The 12559-nt window shown below is 50.2% G+C and overlaps 1 protein-coding gene across 1 annotated transcript in view; it reads right to left on the bottom strand.

Annotated features, from left to right (window-relative positions):
• TG (thyroglobulin) overlaps nt 1-12559 on the bottom strand; it is a 239070-nt gene that overhangs the window by 32693 nt on the left and 193818 nt on the right. Inside the window, exons 42-43 of the mRNA XM_060115916.1 lie at nt 3743-3907; nt 2564-2731 (exon numbers count right to left, since the gene is read on the bottom strand). Coding sequence (XP_059971899.1) covers nt 2564-2731; nt 3743-3907 — 333 coding nt within the window. The remainder of the gene's footprint in view (nt 1-2563; nt 2732-3742; nt 3908-12559) is intronic.

Genomic DNA, 12559 nt, shown 5'->3' with positions numbered 1-12559 from the left:
AGGGCACACTCTCCTACTCATCTCCTGGTGCAGGCAGTGAGCTCTGTCAGCAGACACGATCTTTCTTTGCAAGTGGACCAAGGATATATCTCCTTGAAAGCCTCAGAGGGAAACTCAATGCATTGTTGACAAGGGTTTCCAGTCCTCTGGATGCAGGTTCCCTGCTGGAGGAGGTTCAGAAATTCAGGGCAGAGTTGGGAAACTCCCAAGATGCTGCTGGGAGAGGACCAGGAAACACCAAGGCAGCCGCAGACAGTCCTCTTAAAGTGGGTTGGCATCACCCGAAAATATAAACTTGAGCTGCCCTATGGTCAACCCCAGAACCCAGACTGACAATAAAAGCTCCCCTCCCCCTAGCCCTGATGGATGGCTCTTCCACTGCAGGTGGAAGGAGTATAGGAATGTGCTGCTGGGGCCTGCTTCTAGGATGATTCCCCAGGCTCCCAGGAATGTATGTAGTTCTTCCTCTCTCTCTAAGGTCGGAGATGGCTGGGATGCATTTCCAGCTCATGGTCCAAAGAATCAGAGCTGTGAGGATATAGTATCTTCTGTACAAAGATTTCCACAGCCTCCCCTGATGGGTAGTGTGGAATGAGGTGTTTCATGGAAGAGGATCCAGGGCCGATGGCCATGTCTTTCCATGCTGCCCATGCTGTAGGGCATCGTTTCTCTCGGGCAGCATGCAGAGAGTGCAGCACAAATGTAAGGATATTCGTTTCTTTCTCTTGCTTTATAATTTTTTGTTTTTGTGAATCTTTTATAACACTTAGTATAAGAGTACTCATGTATATAATTTATACTCAAATGACTGTGCTTACTATTTTTTAACTGATGACGGGCTTGATCAAAGTAGTGGGAATTTGAAGACCCACTACTTCAGAGGAGAAAAGCCCAGGGCTAGTGGTGGAGAGTGGCATTGTTTCAGTGTTTCCTGAGTGTTGGTCTGGTTCAATAAACAAGTTGCAGCCCCTTGAAGTAAAGGGCTGAGTCATATATGGGTGCTCGGCAGAAAAATGTAGAGATGGATCAGGGGCAAAAGTTCCTTCTCCATGGCTGTGAGTCAACAGGATGGAAGCTGTTAGTGACCTAAGCTCTGCTCTATGCCACCCCCCAATACACACACACACAACGCAACACAATGCTCTCTATTTATACATATACATATATATGCACACATATGCCTATGTGATGTAATCATATGTATATTAGTAATGTTAGTAATATTAAATTCATAGTATTCTTTTTCACATTGCCACACCTCCTGGGATAGCCCATGTTAATTGCTTGCTGTGTATCTTTCTGCAGCACTATCCTTTCACATAGAAATAAATACAATTATACACATTTACATATTTATAGATATACACAGGTTGGTTGTTTTTTAAATATATGAATGCTACCTTAATTTCACACTCCTCTGCATTCTGAGTTTTTTGTTTTCCATTTAACAACATATCACAGGCATCCTCAAGCCAGGAAAGATGTATCTGGTTCATTCTTTTCACCGTCTGCATCATATTCAATAGTTCATCATATTTAATAGTGTGTATCTTCATCTAGTCAACCATTTCCCTGTTCATAGACATTTGAGCTGCTTTCAATGTTTTTGCCACAGTAATTAATGCTGTGATTAATACCCTTGTATATATCCCATGTCAAAGTGGTGCTTTATTGCTGTAAGATAGATTCCCCTAAGTGAGGTAGATTACCCAAGGGAATAGCATAATCCAAAGGGTGCAAGACCCCATTTGGTTGCATTAATGATTCTTTTTTTGGTGTTATTAATTCCAATGATACTGCCTTATACTCAAGAGAGCCAGACAGAGGCCTACACTTAGTGTGTGTGTCCTCACCTTGTGTCATGTGCTGGGGCCACCAGCCCAGGCTGATGACCTAGAGGACCCATCAGGAGCAGCTTGACAAGGAGGGGTGGGCGGGCCAAGGGGGGAGTGTGCTCGGCCTCTTCCTGGGTGGCTGCATCCTGTGAGGAGTGATGGCCTCTCTGGGCTGAGCAGGAAGTATCTGCTCAGGCAGATAAATGACCTCACAAGTCCCTCACACTTTGCTGTGTCTCCAACAAGCCACACAAAGCTGCTCTTGCCCTGTGCCTGGTCCACACTTTCCTGGGATGGCTGGGAAGCTCGGTAGCTTGGAAGGCTAGTGTTTGGGTTTCCCTGCCAGGACTCTCTTCATCCCCATGCCTCTCCTTCTCCCAGCCTCCATGGGACAAGCATCTTTCATGGAGCAGCGGTACCCACGGCCTGGAGCCCTGAAGCTACAGAGCTCCTGGGTCAGCCCTGCTGGCAGTTTCCCATGGTGATTCATTCCCAGCTGTAATTTGTGGATGTGTCTGGGTTGCTCACAACTCGGCAGGTGTCTTATTTCTGAATCCCACCCACCACTACCACCTCCCAAACTTCTTATAGAGCCTTTGCACATGTAGTTTTTCAGTGATTGTTTTGAAAATAAGCAAGTAAGTCGATGACCCTTGACCAAGGTCAGACTTAGGTCCAGAGTCACTGGGCCGCACCCCGCAGGGGCCCCGAGGCCTCCTCCCACCTACCTTCACGGCCTTGGCTCTGTTGATGAGCCCGTCATCCTGAGAACTCCCGATGAGCAGATCCACCCTCACCCGTGGAGCTCTCTGCAGTGCTCGGGCTGGAGCTTCTTGGAGGTATTGGCCATCGACCACAGGACCCCAGTAGTGGAAAGGGCCACTCACGGCCAGGAGCTGCATCAGGTGCAAAGGGGTGTCGTGATTTATATGGACTTTGTCCTTTAAAAAAGTGGTACTGGAATAATCCGTTGCATTGCTTCACTGAATCAGGTCTTAACCATAATGAACACCAGTGCTGCTTATTTACCCAAAGCTCTACTGGGAAATAAGAGTAACGTGGCCAGACAGCAGCCAGGCAGGACACCAGGCGACAGTGCTGGGAAGGTGAGTCTTGCTCTGAGCAGTGGTTAGTCCCTAGGGGAGCATCCCAGAGCCTCCCACCAAAGTGACAACAGATCCACAGGGAAGAATGGGTAAGCCTGAGCCTGTGGTTGAGTGAGTGAAGCAAGAGATATTGATCGAGGAGGAGGTGGTGGCCAAAGGCAGGATATGACAGGGAAATTCACCAGCTTTAGCCACCATCTGATTAGCCCACCTTTGGAGGAGCTAAGGATAAGACCTGCGCCGGGTCTGCAAGTCCAGGCTCATTGCCGAAGGGATTAAAGTGTCAGCTCAGATGACAAGTTATTCCTGCTAGAGTCCCCTTTGTTAATATCAGGGCCAGCCAGAGAGACTGGGGGCTGTGAGCAGGGTCTTTATAGGCTGGAGAAGGAAGCGCACAACTGTCCTGCCTAAGAGGGCATGTTGGCCTTGCTCCACTGCAGCCGTGACCACAGTGCTCAGTACATGTCGCTGTGGCTTGATGGGGTGCCACCAGGGTCCCAGTAAGACCCTTTACCTGTATCACTTCATTTTCTTTTCCTCCTCTATAAGGTCTCCATCATTATCCCCATCGTACAGATAAAATCTGATGAGCAGAGAGATCTGTTGACCCTCAGGACCTGTGCTTGGTCCATTACATCCTATGGCCTATGCACGGCCCAGGGGGTCTGGAAATATGGACTCAGTTCCAGCTGGTCACCAACCTACTGCGTGGCCTTGGGTGGGTCCTGTCTCCTTTCTGGCCTGGTTTGCATTTGTAAAAGATCAGAGGATGTCCCTCCCAACTCGCACACGAGTGCCCACCTTGGTCTGGGCGTCATTGAGGACACTGGCAGGCTCCTGGCAGAGGCAGGACACCATTTCTTGGATGGACGAGGTGGGGCAGCCAACCTCCTTCGCCAAAGCAGCTGCCTGCTGCCGAGCCTTCTCCGGCCTGATGACAGCGGCGGGGGAGAGCGCGGAGCCGCCCTGGAAGACAAAGCAGACTCAGGGCCCAAGGTCTAGATCATCTCCCATCCTCTGCTCAGCCCAGAGACCTCAGGGCCTCATCAGGGCTCTGCATCCTTCTTCTAGGTATGGGAGTCCCAGGACCCTTCCTGGGATACCCACAGGCCTCTAGGAAGTCAGAGCTGATCAATATTATGTCAACATGTTGTGAGCTCTTGAGTGAGTCTCCCTAGGCCTCGGTTTCTCACCTGTGAAGTGAGAGCAGTGGACCGAGTGATCTTCAGTCTTGGCTATGAACCAAAGTTGTATATTGAGGCAAAGAGTTGATGGTGGTTGAACAGGGACAAAGATCAGAACTGTCCTCTGAGAAGAGGACTCTGCAAAGGTGGATACATCCCACCAGCACCTCCTGGGGGCTCCTTAAATCACAAGCTTTCCTGGCTCAGTTAAGCTAGAGTTGGACTTTAAAATAGATGCCCACTTAAAGGTGATGGAAACACAGTCATTGTGAAAGTAAATTGTATCAGCAAAGTCATTGTAAGTCTCCGTACAAATTTCAGGTCTCTGGGAGCATTTCCTCTCTAAGAATGCAGGTGGTGGTTACTGGGTTCTGGGAGATGGCTCTCTGGGCCTGGACTGTTGGTGGAACTGGGTCTTCTGCCAGGGGTGGAAGAGGTGAGCTGAGTGGGGTCTTGACCAGGGTAGGACCCCGGGGCCCATCCTCTGTGGGTCACCCCTTCCCTCCGGCTCAGACGCGGGCTACTGCCCACCATGGAATCAGGGACGGTCTGGGACGGGACTGCTGGCACCGCTACCAATACTCGGGATGCTGCCCTAATAATAGTAACTGAACGGCCATCGACTGGGGACTTAGACTGTCTTGAGAGCTTCTGCCTTTTTATCTCATTGGATCCTCCTAAGAGATGTGTACGTTAGCGGCTGTGACCGTCTCCATTTTATAAATACAGAAAGAAAGAAATAAGGAAATTAAGTAGCTTGGCCAAGGCCAAAAATCTTATCAGAGGTGGAACCAGCCTGTGGCTTCAGACAGCTGGGCTCCAGAGTCTGCTGTGCTCCAGGACCTTGGGCAGAAAGTGGAAAGCGCTAGATCTATGACCAACCTCTGCAATGAGGGCCAGCTGGGCTGGAGAGTATTGGTCATGGGGCACTCACTGCTACCTGCCTGGTGGTCCCCCTCCCAAGAACTTTTTCTGCTTTGTCTCATGTAATCGTCACAACCAGAATACAAGGTAGGTACAGCTGTCATCCCCGCCCTGTCCACAAGCAAACTAAGGCTCCAGGAGGAAAGGGAGAATCCTCACTTACAAGCACCTAATAGACACCAGGAGCCAGGAGCTTGGCAACCACAGCTTATAAGTACTTCACGTGTATTAAGTCAATAAATCCTCCCCACAACCCTGGGAGGTAAATATTATTTATGCCCTTATCTTAGAGAGGAGGAAAGTAAAGCACAGAGAGGTTCAGTATCTTGTCCAACGTCATACAGCTTGGTGAGTGGCAGAGCCAGGATCCCACCCCTGGGCTGTGCTCTCAGCCCCACATGATGCCACGTGTGTTTTCACCTCCAGAACAAGATGGTGTGTCCAGGAGCTGAACTGCCCCCCTTGCTCCAGTGTAAAGAGAACACTGATCTGGCTGACTCCATGGTATATGTTTCCATTTTAGGCCCTACCCTGAGCTAAAAATACCAGCAACACAGAGCTCGGTTTCCTCATACGTGAAATGGGTTTACCAGCAGGTACGGCTCTCTCTGGGTCTTTGAGAGGGTCGTTGAGGTAAGGCAGAGGAAGCATTCTGGAAACTGTAAAGTGCAGTGCCCATGCTCCCCTGGGTCGTTGGTGCTCCTACCCACTGTGTAAAAGAGACAACAGACAGAGGTCTAGAGGGCAGGACACTGATCCTCCTGAAAGCCTGCTGGACGAGTTTTCTGGAATAGGGAGTACATTCCAGCACTGCACCCGGGAGGTCCCAGGGGTCTTCATGCTTCAGGTCAGGACTGAGGGTCACGGGCAAAGCATGGGCGCCACAATGAGAACAGGCCTCTCTGAGGGTAGACGGAGAGCTGAGGGCAGCACTGGGCCAAGCAGTTGCCCAGAGGGCAGGCAGCCCCCCTGCCTGGGGCCTGGGACTGGACCTGTCCACAAGGAGGGTCGAGGCTCCGAATCCTAGAAGCTAAATGCAGCAAATGTAGAAGCTCTGTGCTCCAGACCCGGCCCCAAGTCTACAGGCTGATTTCACATGTTCCTTAACACCTTTCCTCCTGGGCACCTTGACACAGAAGTATCGATCCACATGGTCCCTCTGGGGCGGCTGAGATGCCCAAGCATCACAAGAGCCAACCTCGATGGAGCGTTTCTGTGCGTCCTCAGTATCCAACAGATATTAATTTACTTAAGCCTCACTACCATCCCACGAGGCAGGGGGAATTATCACCCTATTTTATAGAGGAGGGGGTTTCAGGCACAGAGGGGCTCTGGGGACCTCCAGCCAAGGGCTCTTGCTCTGAGCTTCAGCGTCTACAAACCACGGCGAGCCCTAAGCAGTAATAAAAGTAAAATGCCAGCCAATGCCAGCCAACCTGGAGCTCAGCAATGGTGTCAGCAAGTAAAGGTCATGATGGTTGAACCCTTACGTGGAGTCCCCGTGCCCATGGGTTTATCCTTCCAACACTGAGAATGTCAGCTTTTCTGAGAACCACTGGGTGTGCTCTGTCTGAAGGGCAAACACACAGACACACACACAGACACACACAGACACACACTAATACACGCTCACGGTATTCAAGGTTAAAGCCCCATGTTCTAAATTGCGCTTTGAGCTGACAAAGTGCAGAAGGCTGAAGTGGGCCTCTGGGCCTGCTCTGCCCACAGAGAGGCTGCGGGGAGACGCGGACTGCAGGATGGGGCCCTCTAATGTGTTCTACATTTTCTACAGATATAAAAAGCCAGAGTCCCCGATACAGTGAGGAAGTGGTTAAAGGCGTGGGTTACACTGACATTGCAAGAGAGAACCCAGAGAACTTTCCTCTCTTCAAGGACTTTGTTTTAATCGATCTTTCTGAAGGAAACCACATTCTTCATGGAAAATCAGTGGTTAAACAAGCCAACGGCCGGCTCAGTCCTCACTTTGAAGCGCTTGGTTGAAGACAGAGAACTGGGGGTGGCAGGAGGGTGTGGTGCGCAGAGTCGTGCAAAGAGCGGGGCCTTTGGGGGCAGAAGGACCAGGTTCAAACCCCAGCCCTGACGCTCGCTGATGTAGTGACCTTGGGCAAGTGAGTGACACCTGGGGCCTCGGTTTCCTCATCTGTGAATGGGGCCGACGAACCTACTCCACAGGTCATGGTGAAGATGCCCAGAGGAGGTGGCTGCGTCTTCCCCACGGCGGGAGGTGAGGTCCCTGCTGCTGTGAGCGCCGCGGGGCTCAGGGGACCGGGGACTGGCAGCAGGGTCTCTCCAGCCCGCCTGTCACACCAGCCGTGCATCCCCAGCCCTGGGCCCGCGCTTTACCTAAATCTGACCTAGTTATCGAGTGGCAGTGAATTTCCGCTCGCTTTTTTTTTTTAACTTTAAAAATAGTGCAGGGCAAAACCACAATTGCTGACCACTGCTTTTTCTTTCTGGAGCCTCTGAACACAGGAAGGTGTCTTGACCTCAGCCAGCCACTGTGGTCACCTGAGAGTCAGGAAATGCCCCTGGCCAAGCACAGGCACAGAGCACGTGCTCACAGACAGAAAGACACACTCACAGTACAGTCATGCACACGTACAGTCACGCACACACACACATTGCAGACACACACAGACTCACACTCAAAAACACACACTCTCACACAGAGACACAGATAGAAAGACACACACAGATACACTCAGCCACACACAGACACACCAGACTTTCTTGAAATGGACACCTCAGTGACCCATTCATAGGTCTTCCCCAGAAAGCACCAAGGAGGGGGTAGTTTCTGTGACAAACATGCCATCCCAGGAGGGCCTGGTGGCCCTCTCTTAGGGGGACAGGTGACTCCAAGGAAGTGGCTCTGGGTGGCAGGTGAGCCCCCCAGGAGGTGCCCGTTCCTTCTCATCTCCTTCCTCGAGTCCGTCACCCTCTGCCACCCGTCCCCCCCGCAATGGATCCCTCACCCATGAGGGGGCCGGTGATGTTACCTCGTGGGGAAAGAGGGCGTGGGTGGGAAGCTGGGCTCCCACTGGGGCACAGTGTGGAATCAAGGAGTTAATTCACGCCGAGCCCTTGCGAAGGTGCCCTGCAAGTAGATGTAACAATGATGGCAATAATTCTCACTTAAATAACACTCACTATGTGCCACACACTCTAGGAGGCTGTGCACATAGAGGCTGGTTTACACCCAAGAACAGCCCTACGAGGTGGGGAGAGGGTTATCGCAGCCTTACAGGTGATGAAACTCAGGGCAGAGATCAGGCTCCTTGCCCCGAGCCGCACAGCTGGGGAGCGAGGGCACCGGGATTTGAACCCAGGCAGTTGGATCCTTAGCAACATGTTCTAACCTCGTGAGCCCTCAGTCTTATGCCTCTGGTCACCGGTCCCTTTCTGTCCCTGTGTGAATGTGAGGCCAAAGCAAAGTGGAAGGTCATGGCTCCGTGCCCGGGCAGACCAGGGTTTCGACCCCAGCTCCGCCCATGGCCATCTCGCCAACTCCTTTTGTCATTCTGAGCTTCCAGCTCCTGATCTGAAAACTGGGGATATTTTGGTGAACACTCATGGGGCTGGTACGCAGAGTGAACAAGATGATGGATGCAAACTACCTAACATGGAATTATCACTCAGTAAAGTTAGTTAGGATTATCGTGATGAATGCTGTTACCTAGGTATTTTCCTCCTACAATCTGACGTACTATCATTTGATAGTATCATTATCAGAGTCACTTAATTAAACCTGTTGTTACAAACCTAGTGACAGGTAGCAAGTCCCTTGCAATCTCTGTCTTGGAGTTCTGCTCACATGCACTTCCTGCTTTTTGAAAATATGGACTGTATCCATAGGACACACATATTAGTGGCCTCAAGGTGAGTCTGTCTGTCATCAGGGTCAAGAGAGAGCCAGGAATTCTCATGCTTTCGAAGTTCAGAGCAGGGAGAGATTTCTGAGCATGAGGGTGGTCCAGAGGAAGCTGCACAGAAGTAGGACTTGAGTGGGCTTTGATGGGAGGAAATGATTAGAGAAAAGGAAAGAGGGCAGGTGGCCACTCTTGGGGGGAATAGGTGGGGATGGCAGGTGAATTCAGGGGTCTGATTACCCAAGGGAGCTGTAGGGGGTAGCAGCTGGTTGCAGGTATCCCAGCATCCCCAGAACAGGACTTAGAACTCAGAAAAATATGTACTGAATGAGTGAGCCAGTGGCTGTGTAAGTGGATCAGTAGATGGATGGATGGATGGATGGATGGATGGATGAGCGGATGGATGGACCAATTAATTCTCCTGCGTGAAGAGAGGCATGGGCATAGAGAGGTAGTGAGGAACAAAAGTGAGAAGGCTTTAAATCCAGCCTGAGCAAGAAGTGCAATTAGAAGGTAGTAAACCCCAAGATACAGGACAGGTATCTCACAGGTGGTGAGGAGTCAGTAAAGGCTTCTGAACAGGGTGTTAGAGAAGGTATTTTAGGAATGTCCTTGAGTCATTTGTCTTTGCATCTCGGTGCTGAAAATAGCGCATAGCACTCAATAGCCTCTCCGTAAATGATCCTCGAAGCTTCCTGAAGATGAACTTCTGATGGCAGAGGTTGGGATGGTTATTCCTTTACCCCCAGAGCCTAGCACAAAGCTTGGTGTACAGCAGGCCTTCGCTAAACATTGGTGAGCAGGAACTCAAATGAATGGCTGGATGGTGGATTGACCGCTGAGTGGGACGAATGGGAGAGATGCTGTCTGAGGCAGGGAGCCCAGCAGAGGCTCGTGTGGCCAGAGGAGAAAGGGGTGAGGCGTGATCCAGAGCATCACTGCCACTGCCCTGCATAGGGCCCTCTCCTAGGAACGGGCCCAAACCTGGAAGGTTGAGACCAGAATGTTGTAGACTAGCTGGACTGGGGGACACCACCGAAGCGGACAACTCAGAGAGAATTCTGCAAACTAAAGCAAGAGATAGACTTTTTAAAAAACCTTCTGTACATCCAAGTTAATATTAGTATTCTCTTTCATCTTTTCTACACCGAAATCGTCTTCTTTCCTTGATCCCTAAAAGCATGAGTTTTAGTCTAATTTGTAACACTCCGAGTTTGGCAAAATTTCAGTCAAAGGGATGATAATTAACAGAACTTTCATCTTGAAACCCTAGTCTAAGGGCGTAAGAGCACGCTTCCCCCTTCCTCTTCTTCTTAGGAATCAGCAGTTCTTGTTTTTAGTTGGTGAAAGCCCAGGGAATTTGGATGAGGAAAAAAAGCTGTATCTTAGCCCTTGTTAATGTCCTTTGAATATCAGCCGAGGTGTTGCCCTTGCCTGGAAACATCTTAACATCAAGTACAGGGATGAATCGTAACCTAGGGGAGCGCATGAAAGGCAAGGCTGGAAAGAGGCTCCGTGAGTACGTCCCCTCTTTCAGAGACGTGTGTGTGTACAAAATACATCATCTCTCTAAGCCTCAGCTCTCTCCACTATAAAGCGCCGGCCTCACAGCCTTGCTGCAAGAGGCGTACGAAGTGCACTGTGTGAGGAACTCAGCACGGGGCCCAGGGCAGGGCACACGCTCACCGCTGGCTTCCACTCCTTCTCTTCCTCTTAGTTCTATGGGTCCTCCCAATAGGACAACAGCCCGCCAGCCCTTTGGTGACTAATTCTACCTTGTCATTCTCTTTAAATTTTTGAAAGCAACTTCCAGTGTGGAAAAGTGGGGTAGCGCTTCATAAACTGCAGCCGATGGCAGGAGTCAGAACCTGCAGGAAAGACAAACAGCCTGGTCCCTCTGAGGCGCAGGGAACAGAGCAGGAGGTACGGCTTCACGGCCGGGTCTGCTTCTTCCTGGCCGTGGGACGCCTGCTAAGCCCTCCGCGGCCTCTCTCCACCTCCGTCTCTCCATCTTTAGATAACTTTTGTTAAAACATTTTTAAAAAGCTTCTGGCCACACGACGCAGCATGTGGGATCTTAGTTCCCCAGCCAGGGCCTGCACCCCCTGCATTGGAAGCACGGAGTCTTAACCACTGGACCACCAGGGAATTCCTGCTCCACCTTTATATAACTTTTAAAGGGAAGTAGAAGGGAATTAAATGTTTACAACGTACCTTTTAAGAGCCAGTCATTCATGCACATTTTCTCATGTGATCCCAGCAACAGCCCTATACGGATTATCATCCCCACTTTATAGATGGAGGCTCAGAGTGGGTAAGTACTTTGTTCAAGGTCTTGGGACTAAAAGCAGCAGAGCCAGGGTTATAAAGCTTGCACTGTCTCTCCCCTCCACTGTCCTACCTATGGCTGGAAACAACGAGAACTCAGCCCATCACACCCTTATTTTCCACGCCACTCGGGGTGGCTTATGGGTGATGACCCGTAAACAAAATCTTCGCGAGGGTGTCCAGGACAGAGAGAGGAAAGGCAGGGAGAGTCTGGCTTCTCCTGTGTCCGAGTGCCGAATGGGCAAGAATCGCACAGGACGGCTCGCAAAGGTCCCTTGTCATGGCCCTCGTTATGTCTGCAGCCTGGAAAAGCCACACAGCCCAGAACCCACCCTCGGTCACTTTGATGTGCATTTACAGCTGTCCCACACTCTGCTTTATACAGAGCGCTCACTCAATCTCATCTCAATACGCTCACCCACCTGAGGAAGTAGGAAGAACCAATACTATTTAAAAAGAAAATACATTACTTGTTTAATCACTCTTTTGTACATTCCCTACTTCATTCCAAAAAGAAATTGGGGTATACTCAGGAAAGGGTGTCAAAGAAGTTTAGTAAGCTGCTGGTACCAGGTGAAGGAGGTTAGGAAGCCAGATTTCCTGAACCCCCAGATGCTGTGGCTTTCCCATGATGCCATGCTGCCTTGATGGCGGGCAGGGGTCCTGTGAAATTCATGCCATCTCCCCACTGCCTATCACTCCACCAGGCTGTCTGGATAGTCCAACTTTGCCAATTCCCAGAGTCCCCTATTAATTCCAGGAGAGGGAATGATGGGTGAGTTTTACGGGCTTTTTACACTTTTCAGAATATTCTAACTTTTCTCCAATGAATTTGTTACTTTTAACTAGAAAGAATTTTAATTACATTTAAAAGATCAGTTCCATACTAAAACATAACCTGACTCTTGTCAAGAGCAAAGCAGCCATAGTCACTGATCAGTGGATGAGTGACAAGGCCAAGACCATGGAAGAACACTTGCAGGGGAAATAAGAGGAAGACCCCCGAGGGCGGGAGAGGCCGTCCTGACCAAGAGGAGTGGCCCCAAGAACAAGCCTTGTGCCATCACATCACAGGTCTGCCGAAATGGCAATCTTCTTCACACCCTGGAAAAAAGCTAACGTGCACTGTCCTCCAGCCATCGGTGGTACCTCAGTTTAGTTAAAGGCAGAACGGCAACTTTTGCAACCTTTAAAGCAAAAATAGCAGCACAAAAGTCTATGGTAGAAAATACAGCTGAACCAAACAAAGCAAATTAAAATTACTTACTGTCCTCTCAATCAGGGAGCATGAC

The sequence above is a fragment of the Mesoplodon densirostris genome, chromosome 13 (genome assembly GCF_025265405.1).
Source record: "Mesoplodon densirostris isolate mMesDen1 chromosome 13, mMesDen1 primary haplotype, whole genome shotgun sequence".
In the NCBI taxonomy this organism is placed as follows: Eukaryota; Metazoa; Chordata; class Mammalia; order Artiodactyla; family Ziphiidae; genus Mesoplodon; species Mesoplodon densirostris.
The sequence above is the reverse complement of the archived record's forward strand: the minus strand, read 5'-3'. Positions and strand labels throughout refer to the sequence as shown.